This window comes from Chanodichthys erythropterus, chromosome 19 (genome assembly GCF_024489055.1).
Source record: "Chanodichthys erythropterus isolate Z2021 chromosome 19, ASM2448905v1, whole genome shotgun sequence".
Taxonomy (NCBI): domain Eukaryota; kingdom Metazoa; phylum Chordata; class Actinopteri; order Cypriniformes; family Xenocyprididae; genus Chanodichthys; species Chanodichthys erythropterus.
The window spans coordinates 24,625,727-24,637,054 of record NC_090239.1 but is presented as its reverse complement, the minus strand read 5'-3'; the positions used below and the strand labels follow the sequence as shown (position 1 = coordinate 24,637,054).

At 36.9% G+C, this 11,328-nt stretch overlaps 1 protein-coding gene across 1 annotated transcript; it reads right to left on the bottom strand.

Annotated features, from left to right (window-relative positions):
- Positions 1–3,265: 3,265 nt before the first annotated feature.
- sstr2a (somatostatin receptor 2a) lies at positions 3,266–10,944 on the bottom strand. The gene is made up of 2 exons (XM_067369749.1): positions 10,371–10,944; positions 3,266–6,774 (listed from the first exon to the last, which is right to left on the bottom strand). The coding sequence occupies exon 2, from the start codon at positions 6,708–6,710 to the stop codon at positions 5,571–5,573; it is 1,140 nt and encodes a 379-aa protein (XP_067225850.1). The 5' UTR covers positions 6,711–6,774; positions 10,371–10,944; the 3' UTR covers positions 3,266–5,570.
- Positions 10,945–11,328: the final 384 nt, after the last annotated feature.

Genomic DNA, 11,328 nt, shown 5'->3' with positions numbered 1-11,328 from the left:
TATTTGTTTGGTAATGAATGTAATGCACTTGTCAATAACAACACTGAAAAAGGGGATACTTGATCACACATTTCTCCACAATTGTCAATAATTACAGGTCATGAACATGATGCTTAATCCATATACAAGCCAAAAGATATAAAGCCACCCAACACACGTCCTCAGTTTTTAAAATATAAATCAAACCCCAAACTGGACAACAGAGGGAGACATTTTGCAAAAAAGAAAAGAAGGGGGGAAAAGGGGAAGAATCAGAAGCTTTATACATCAAGATTTTATCATGTGTCATTACAGTATTTAGTCAGTTTTGTTAAAGGTTAAATTTGACTCAAATGCACAAGATTGAACATAAGATTGATTTCTCTGTAATATGTTTGTTCACTGATATATGGGGATTCTTTTAAATGATCATTTCCAGACACATTTAAACACAAATGCATACATACAACTTTATGTTATTAATTATAATATGCCTCACAAATAACATAATATTACAGGTTGGTAATATGCATTATTTTGCATTTTGGATGAAGTTTTAAAAGGTACACATTATGGTTTCATTTGTTAACATTAGTTAACTAAGGATGAACAGTAGTTCTACAGCCTTTATTAATCTTAGTTAATGTCAATTTAACATTAGTTTATGCACTGTGAACTAACACAAACAAACAACATCATTCTATTTCTATGAACTAACCAAAATTAATAAACAAACTGCTCATTGTTAGTTTATGTCTATGCATTAACTAATGTTAATAAACAAGACCATTAAATATTTAAAAATGTTCTCTACTTAAAGAAAGCCTGCTGTGCCTCTGTAAAATTTAATTAAAACACAATCGTCCTTTCTCCACAAATAACCTGACAGTATTAGTGTTTGAAGAATCATTTAATTAGACCTGAGGATTATTCCGCTTGGGTTGATTGTAATAAATTGGATATATAAAATAAATAAATGGGCAAAAAATGAGCTGTGGGAGATTATCAACCAGGGGAATGACAGACACAGCATGACGTTTATCTGCATCCTTAATGATCCCGGACACACACATACACGCCAAGAGAAAAGCAGCATACAAAACACAACCTTCATTTCAAGCAACTATTCAAGAATATGAGTGGTGAGTCATACTTCAAGGCTTGATTACACAGCTGTATGGTATGACGAAGAGTGAAGGACATCTTTGAAATGTGTTATTAATATAAAGGGAATGCTATATTGTGCCCACACCATCAGAGAGAGAACTATAGACAACTTGACATAAGATAAAACACTAAAGCACTACGCACTGACACACTTCCTATGCTGCCTGACAGTCAAAGGCACATTGAACTGAACTCAAAGTACTGGACGAATACTGCGATAACCTCTCTGCTGTCATCAATACTTCCTCAGGTTTCAAAATGTTCATTTTTGATCCTAGAAAATACTGTGTACTCTTCCAAACATGCACTCATTCACCCTGCGTCATGCACTTGCAGATCTGATTCAGAAGTCGGACAGACTAAGTTCAGTCTGAACTGTTTTAGCCCTTCGCAAATGTTAAAATGTTCTAAACCCCTCAAATGGGTGAGAGCTGAATATGTTCTGCCGATGCCAGCTCAATATTTACACATTATACAGCTCTTAGGGGTTTAAAATTAGTCTTGTATTTACAAGTGTATAATAGTAGATGAATTGATTGTACATTAAGGTGGAGGGTTTATTGTTAAAGCTCTATGAATGAATGAATGAATGCACACGGTTTCCGCTTCTCTCATCCTGTGCGTCTTTTTGAGTCTTTTTACTTTAAGGCACTTGCAGCATCGTTTATAATTAATTGTTTTTTATGTCCTCCGAGCGATACAAATGTAAAGCAGCTGTTATGATGCGATTCATCGTCAGTATTGAACAGTCCGTGTTGATGCTTCCACATTAGTGTGACGGGGTGCATTCATCACAATGATGGATAAAGGCTGAACATCTTATGTTTTATAATGAGGTATATTCAACATTGGCAAGAGGAATTGCACTTGTTTGAATACTTTAATGAATAATGTACTGTTGAATGAACTCCGTCATCGTTGTCTGTCTCACGGCCCCCTTGACCTTCATTGGTTTGACTGAGCAAAAGGTTGTTTGTATAACAGCTGGAATGAGAAGGATTGATTTGCATCTCATTTGTCAGCTGATGAATGTTAGTTTAGTACAACCAATGGCCATTTGGTTACTTCACACTAATTCAATGAATTAGAAAAAGTTCTAAATAAAATTTCTCCAGGTCAGATAATAATTACAAAAGCTCTAGCTATTTCAAAACCTAGTGAGCGTCTAAAGCCATAACTCACAATTTGGCAACAATACTCTAAACATAAAAACACAACACATAAAGGCTTCGTTTACACCTGGTATTAAGATGCGTTTTGGACGATCGGATCACAAGTGGACGAGGGAGGCACATACCTGTTTACACCTGGTGTTTTAATCCACTCTTTTGTCCACTTTCAACCACATCTGTCCTGATTTCTTCTAGGGAAGAGTCTATCACCGTGTCCTAACCAGACGCGACACAGCGCTTTACATGCTAATAAAAGTCCACATTCACACAGCAGCAGAATACGGTTGTCAGTCCTTTATTTGAGTCCTTAATATGGTTACTTCCACACGCAGTACGGTTATTTATCAACCGCATTCTATAACCGAACTCACACCCGTAAATTTTCAGGACTCACAACCACATTCTCGGAATATTCGCGCTGTGTGAACGAGACATTTCGAGACTCACACCTGTTAAGTAAATGCAGTTGTCAATCCCAAAAACTATGGAAGAGGATTAGGGCCAAGCAATAATAAAAAAATAAAACCATCTCGAGAATAAAGTCATTAAATTTCGAGAAAAAAGTCGAGATAAAATGTTGAGAATAAATTCGCTAAATTACGAGAAAAAAACTTGTTAAATTTTGAGAAAAAAGTCAAGATAAAATGTTGAGAATAAAGTCATTAAATTACGAGAAAAAGTTGTTAAATTACGAGAATAAACTCGTTAAATTACGAGAAAAAACTCATTGAATTTCGAGAAAAATGTTGAGATAAAATGTTGAGAATAAACTCATTGAATTATAAGTTTATTGTCAACATTTTATCTCGACTTTTTTCTCGAAATATAACAAGTTTTTTCTTATAATTTAATGACTTTATTCTCAACATTTTATCTCAACTTTTTTCTCGAAATTTAACAAGTTTTTTCTCGTAATTTAATGAGTTTATTCTCAACATTTTATCTCGACTTTTTTCTTGAAATTTAACGAGTTTTTTCTCGTAATTTAATGAGTTTATTCTCAACATTTTATTTCGACTTTTTTCTCGAAATTTAAAGAGTTTTTTTTCTTGAAATTTAACAACTTTAATCTCAAGATGGTTTCACTTTTTACTATGGCTTGGCCCTAATCCTCTTCTGTAAAAAACTGACTGTGTGAACATGGCCAAAGTTTTTGTCCTAGCTAGCCGTGACAATGAAACGCAATGAATCTATTTTAGAAACGGTTTCTATTTTTCTGCGACGTCGTGGCCTGGAACTACACCACAAAGTATGGCAATGATAATATCAGGTATTTAATTTTAAAAGTGTCTAATGCGAGTTTGAATATAATTTAGTGTGTCTTTTATAGCCGTACTGAAAGCAACAATGGACAATTTACCGAAGTAATCGAAATAAATAAAAGGAAACAAGAACGTTCAAACTGTCCACTCATTGTGAACAGACAAGTGTATTATATGACAAAGATTGTTTCAGTAACTCAGTATGTATTTTTTATTATGTTAAAATGGTGTAATATTCATAAATTTGTCGAAAGCCCGCCCATGCATTCTTTTGATTGGCTGTGATGTTTGATTGACTTTATCGTGTCTCGAGTCTGGTGTGGACAGAAAAATTGTTGCTGGAATCTTATCGCATCGCGTTTGGTTAGGACACGATATATGGGGGGGTAAATGTATGTTTTGTTTTTTTCAAATCTTTCTAATCAAAGTCCCTTTCAAGGAATGTCTGTTCACTCGGCCACCATATTTGCATCGGCTCCGGGCAACTATTTCATTTCCTCTCTATTTGAATGGTGTGGTTCCTAAAAAACTGCTTGGTGAACCCACAATTAAATAACATATTTCAAATCAGCAACAAAATCTGACATTAACTATCCCATAGATTTTGTTTCTTATGCTTAAATAGTATTTAAAAAGCTTATTTTTCAGGCTAGATGAGCCAATGTGCATGTGCAGTCCTAAGCGTGAGTCTCAGGTAAAGTTTCTAAGGGCAGCCAATGACTTGATCAATCAGCGATTGGCTCTTTTACTTAGAAGGCAGAACTTACTCCACCATATTGAGCGTTGCAGTTTCTCCCATTCATAACTATCAGAGTAATCCGTCTTTCACTATCTATCTAATGGACAAAATAATGGCTTGTGCAATTTACATATGAACGCGCACAGAGATGACAGGAAAACACAAAGGTCTGTGTGTGTGTGTTAGAAATCAGGAATGGTGAGAGAACATTGTGCTTGGTACATTTTTCATCTTCAAACGAAACTTGGGTCTTCAGCTGACAAATGTGTTTCCGACTACCTCTGGAAGTGGTCAAAAGTAGACAAGCTCAAAACTTTTTACCCCCCATTTACACCGGTATTTAGCATCGTCCACCATCTGATTGACCAAAATGCATCTTAATACCAAGTGTAAACGGCCAAAAATATGCAAAACTAGTCGATTTTAATTAGACCTAACTATGTTGGATTCTTTTTCAGTGCCTTTTTCATGATGGATACATATGATGCTCTATAAATGCTGCCAAAATGAGGTATCTTAAAAGGCAACATAATGTTGCTGCCCACACCTTTTGGACCAGCATATGATGCCATTTACACTACCAAAATTAAATTCTACTGGGAACCAGAGGCGAAATGTGATGAGGGAAGATTTTGTAAATGTAAACAAGATGGCATCCATCAGGTTTTGGTAAGATATTGCAAGCATAATTCACTAAATATACAACAAATAAATAGGCCACATAAATTGTCATATTTTGTTAGATTTTGGAGACCTTTTTATATTCAGTCTGGATAACAACATCACTCACTCATCTTGTATGCATCATAACAAAAAGCCTTGAATAATAAGAAGCCTCTAACAAGCTTGGCCTTGTCTTTCCACAGAAGGCTTGAGAGAGCGAAATGATGTTTATCTAATGAGGGCCATGATCTTGAATTGGCGGTATTATCTCTTAAAGACAATATTGGCACTGAAGTGAACATACACACATAACAAACACAATAACTAATTCAGAGAGCAACACCAAACAAAGCAACTAGTTATTTACAGTAAATGACATTCATCACTTAAATACATGAGATCAATCAGATCAAGCTCTCCAAAAGGATCTCCTCCAAATGGACCACTTTAAGACATGCGGATGTCCTAAAAATGTCCAGATAAACTTTGATACTTAATGTTGATCTTAAATACTAAATCTCTCCTAGCACACCTAGATGTAGTTTCTGACATGCAGTCTTAAAATTAAGATTTCATGTAACGGCTGTTTCAGATGCTGGTCTGAAGGTTTCCATTGAGCAGTGCGGCGTTTTGCGTTTCTGTCATGACGTCGTTGACCATTCGTGTCCTGTCCTGTCGGCTGTCGCTGCGGTCGATCTCATCCAAGCCACCGACTCTTTTCAGACACAAGACGTTTTGGAAACTCTTCTTGAAGTTGTCCGACAAGAAGGCGTAGAGGATGGGGTTGGCGCAGCTGTTGGCATAACCCAGCACCACCACAAAGTCAAAGGTGCTCTTCAGCACAGGTGTGGTGGGAACGGTTCCGGTCACAGAGGTCACGTTGAATACGTAAAAAGGTAACCAGCACAGCACGAACACCACCACCACGATAGACACCATGCGGGTGACTTTGCGCTCTGAGCGCTTTCTTTTGGTGGAGCCCACCCGCATGCCGGAGGATTTCACCTTAATGACGATGAGCAGGTAGCACATGGAGATGACAATCAACGGCAAGAAGAAGCCCAAGAAAAAGGTGTAGAAGATGAAAGCGGTGTAGTAGGTGTTCTGGGGCTCCGGCCACAACATGGTACACGTCCGAGCCTCGTTCCTTTTGGCGTTCACGCCGCTGTAGATCATAATTGGTAGGTTGACCAGCAGAGACACACTCCACATGGCCAGACTGATGGTTTTGGCCATACGCGGCTTTCGCCATTTGGTGGATTTGATCGGATGCACCACGGCCAGGTAGCGATCAAAGCTCATGACCGTTAGAAAGAAGATGCTGGTGAACTGGTTCATGGAGTCCGCGGTTAGGACAACACGGCAGATCGCGGATCCAAAGGGCCAGTGGAGCAGCAAGAGCTGAATGGCGATGAAGGGCAGACTCAGCATGCACAGGACATCCGCCACTGCCAGGTTCAGAATGTAGATGTTTGTGACGGTCTTCATCTTGGCGTAGCGCAGGATGACATAAATGACCAGCGTGTTCCCACAGAGTCCCACCGCACAGACTACAAAGTACACAAATGTGATGACTACTGAACTTGTTTGGTCGAAGCCATGGTTAGTGGTATTGTGAGGGTAAATCTCCAGACCAAAGTCAGACTCATTCCCTGGGAAGAAACTATTGTTCACCAAGCGGTCAGGGAGGGACAGGTTGGAATTGGGCATGAACGTCCATGTGTCCATTTTGGCAGTGTTTATTCACCGGGAAAAGGCTTATGAAGATAGAGTCCACAGTTTAATATGAAACCTATGGGCATTAATGAAAAAAAAAAAGGAAATATGAGTTAACAACCAATTTGCAAATTTCGATAATGTCACATCTACATATGCCTTTTTCTTTGCCTCGAATGAAAGTAATCTAATCCAAACAAATTCTGGGATGTCGCATGTGAATGTAATTGTTTATGCATAACTGAAGACTTTTGGGAGCATTAATGGTGGACTGTAGCTCTGATTTCCTCGTTACACTCTTAAAAATGGTTTTCAAAAGGGGGTTTTCAGAGATATGCCAGAGAAGAAGAAGCATTTTTGGTTCCCCAAAGAACAGTGAACAGTTCTTAAAGGATTAGTCCACTTTTAAATAAACTTTTCCTGATAATTTACTCACCCCCATGTCATCCAATATGTTCATGTCTTTCTTTCTTTGGTCGAAAAGAAATTAAGGTTTTTGATGAAAACATTCCAGGATTATTCTCCTTATAGTGGACTTCAATGGCCTCCAAACGGTTGAAGGTCAAAATTAAAGTTTCAGTGCAGCTTCTATCGCCTTGCACGGGCTTCCGCTTTTCGTATTCTTCAAAACGCTTATGTTGCATGTCCTACACCTTCCCTATTCAACTTACGGAACGAACGTAGCGCCAGTTTCGTTTTTTTTTTCCGTAAGTAGAATAGGGAAGGCGTAAGCGTTTTGAAGAATGCAGAAAGCGGAAGTACGTTCAAGGCAATATTTTGTGTTTATAAAGCATATACGGTTGTATTTTCTTTAAAAATGACCAATCGTTTTGCTAGATAAGACCCTTATTCCTCATTTGGTATCGATTAAAGCCCTTTGAAGCTGCACTGAAACTGTAATTTTGACCTTCATCCATTTGGAATCCATTGAAGTCCACTATAAGGAGAATAATCCTGAAATGTTTCATTAAAAACCTTAATTTCTTTTCGACTGAAGAAAGAAAGACATGAACATTTTGGATGACATGAGGGTGAGTAAATTATCAGGAAAAGTTTATTTAAAAGTGGACTAATTATTAAAAAGTGGAAAATTATCCCATGATTTACTCATGCTTAAGCCATCCTAGGTGTATATCTTCTTTCACACGAGCTATATTTAAAAATACCCTTAGTCATCCAAGGTTTATAATGGTTGTGAATGGGAACCCAAATTTTAAAACGAAAAAAAAAAAAAAAAAATGCATCCATCCATAATAAAACTAATCCATACGGCTCCAGAGGGTTAAATAAAGGCCTTCTGAAGCGAAGCGATGGGTTTTTGTAAGAGAAATATCCATATTTAAAACTTCAAATAACTAGCTTCCGGTGGACAAAATGAGTCAAATGAGTAACCCGTGACGTGATGTATGACGTGGATGTAGGAGTATTATAAGTTTAGACGCCTCTCACGGTTCAAACAAATAGGGCTGTGCAACAAACTCAAACTCCTCTCCTCTTCTTATATCAAAATCCTCCAACAAATTCTCTTTTAAATTTCTCATTTTATACTTTTAAATCGATGTGCGCAGTAAGCTAGTTATTTGAATTTATAAAGTTTTAAATATGGATATTTTTCTTACAGAAACACATAATTTTGCTTCAAAAGGCCTTTATTAACCCCCTGGAGTCATATGGATATCTTTTATGATGGATGGATGCTTTTTTTGGTTTTCATTCACAACCATTATAAACCTTTGAGGACTAAGGATATATTTAAATATATCTCTGATTGTGTTCGTCTGAAAGAAGATAGTCATAATCATCTAGGATGGCTTGAGGGTGAGTAAATCATGGGATAAAGAACTTTTTTTTTTCTTTCATAATGTTACAAACACTTTTTCCACTATAAAGAATCTTTTGTTCAATGGAAAGGTTCAATGAATGTTAAAGGTTCCAGATGCCAATAGATTTCTGTATCGTTTTTAATTTGATTATGCTGTTCGCAGTGCTTCATGGGATTGTAGTTCTTTCCCTCATTAAAGCCGTCTTGTACTTTTGTATTTTTGTCTGATTTTCAAAAAATGTTTTGCTTCAAATCAAAGTTTGCAATGTTATGATTCACCTTGTAGCTGATTGGCTTGGACTTATCACTCTTTAATGAAGACTTTTTTAAATCCCTATGGGGAAAATGCATGGAAAAAAATACTTCTGGAACCAGCGCTGCTGAAAAAGGGGGCAGGAACTGTTGAACTCATAAAGACCCTTAATTTTTTAGAGTGTACTGTGTGATTTCAGACTCAATGTTCAGGAGATACAAATGCACACCACAACATTTTTGAAATCGAAATTTTCAGTTAACTTGAAATCAACTATTTTCATAAATATTTCCAATAACTATTTTCACTTGATCATGCATTTGAGACTAATACAAGTTGTGATGCAACCAAGTGCAAATGTGCATGGTTGTTTACTCACTAAATGGGATTACATCAGCATATTGAAGTTTGGGAATCCCATAACTCACATGTGAGTGAGAAAGACACATGGATGGAGCAACCATGAATCTCAAACTATCACTGCAATATGGGGTGTAATATGCATTCAACAGAAAAGTGAATTCTGATATATTTGCATATCGTGAGACTGGATTTATATCCGTTCTGCTTAAATAATAGCGTTATTCAAGTAATAATTTGGTGAAAGCAGGTGAAAATGGAATGCAGGTCACTCAAAATGCATAAACAAGCCTATCGAATCTGATTATGGATCCATTATACTTGCAATTTTAAGGTCACATGCTGCTTACAGGTCTGATCTGCAACTCTGGATAAACAAGGACTTTACCTTGTCTGTCTGGTTTCTACAGATCATTGACTTTTGCCCTAGCAAATATTGGTTTAATTGATCTTTACTGAGCAAACAGTATGAATATTCGACCCAAAAGAGATAGTCTGACAAATTAATTATGCTGCACAGCTCATCCAAGCCTCGTATACATGAATTAATATAACAGTGAAGTACTGCAGTGCTGTTCTCCCGTTTCCAAATCGTGTCGGTCTACATCCCACACAATATCACAGCATCTTCACTACAGAAACCCAACTGAGATCAAATCATACACTAGACTTTCCTAAACCCTCAATGATGGATCAGTCTGCTTAAATATCCTTACGAAAATTAACCATGGTTTTACTACAAATAAAATAAAAAAACATGGTTATTATAGTTAAATCATGGTAACCACAAATTAGCGATGGCTTTGCTACTCTAATCATAGTTTAACCATGGTATTTGTGGTAAAACTGTGGTTATATAAATGGTAATCAATTAGCTAAAAAAAAAAAACCTGGTTACTACACTTTTACTATAATGAAACCATGGTTAATTTTCGTAAGGGAAATAGACAATTATCCTACGATTCTAGCATGAAGTACACGACATGTCTAAATAAATTATGTGAAATATAGGCGATATATAATGGATTATTAGCTATAGCAAGTAGGAAGTCATTTTTACATTAGCTAAAAACATTCAACTGATCCAACTATTTTAAACACGTTTTTTACCTAACAATTTGTATATATTATAATATATACAAATAATAATGTTAAATCGTATATATAAAATGCCATGTGAATTAGCATGCTGTAAAAGACATTTATCTGATGTCTATATTTCACTTTAAAGATTTACCTGTAGTTATGGGACATCTTTGGAGATCCATTCCTGGAATATAACTTCACATGTTTCCATTGGCCACCATAATATTATCGAAAACTGTTCGAGAAAGTGCGAAATCCAACTAAGAATGAACGACACTCGGACTTGACACCTCCTGATAAGCCCGCGCGTGTCCGTTTGTGCGTCAGGACACCGGCAGTTCCCCTCAGATAACAAATAACCGTTATTTCTGTAGAAAATAAACTAAAACATATGTTTATGAGCGAATGTCGCACTTAAACTTTACAAACTTGAAATTTAAGTCATGAAAACGAAATTTCGGTGGCAGCAGTCGAATTCCTTTGGTATTTTCAGTCAGAGCGCAACGATGTCCGTCAGATCTTCGCGCGCGTGTGCTGCTGGAGCGCGAGACCGAGTGTGAGTGCAGCTTCCCGCTCCGCGTGCAGATGGAGCTACTGATCCGCCGAGCGCGCGCGCTTCCCGCCCTCCTCGATATTATATATCCTGCGCAGTTGAGGAGATGCATTAATCTAAACGACGTGAAAGGCTATATTTAGTTGTTTTTGCTGTGTGGTCTTGATAAGGATACGGGAATATGGCAGGGGTCAAAATATTTTTTTATTTGTATCCCCCCAAAAAAAGATGTTTAAAATTAGATGCACGTGGGAATAAATTAAGAGACTTTAAATGAGTCACATCATGAGAAATCAAATTTTCCCTAAAATTTTTGAGATGAAAGAATTTGATGTGGTATGGAAGCATACACTTACACCATTTATTGAAACCAAGATGTAAAAATGACACTATGAAAACTTGGTACCTACCATTTCTGATCATCTTAAAGGGATAATTCACCCAAAACTGAAAATTCTGTCATCATTTACTCATCCTCAAGTTGTTCCAAACCTGTATGAATGTCTTTGTTCTGTTGAACACAAAGGAAGATATTTTGAAGAATGTAGGAAACTAA

What these genes read in the sequence shown, in the direction of transcription:
- sstr2a (XM_067369749.1), bottom strand. Translation starts at nt 6,710, where the DNA reads ATGGACACATGGACGTTCATGCCCAATTCCAACCTGTCCCTCCCTGAC.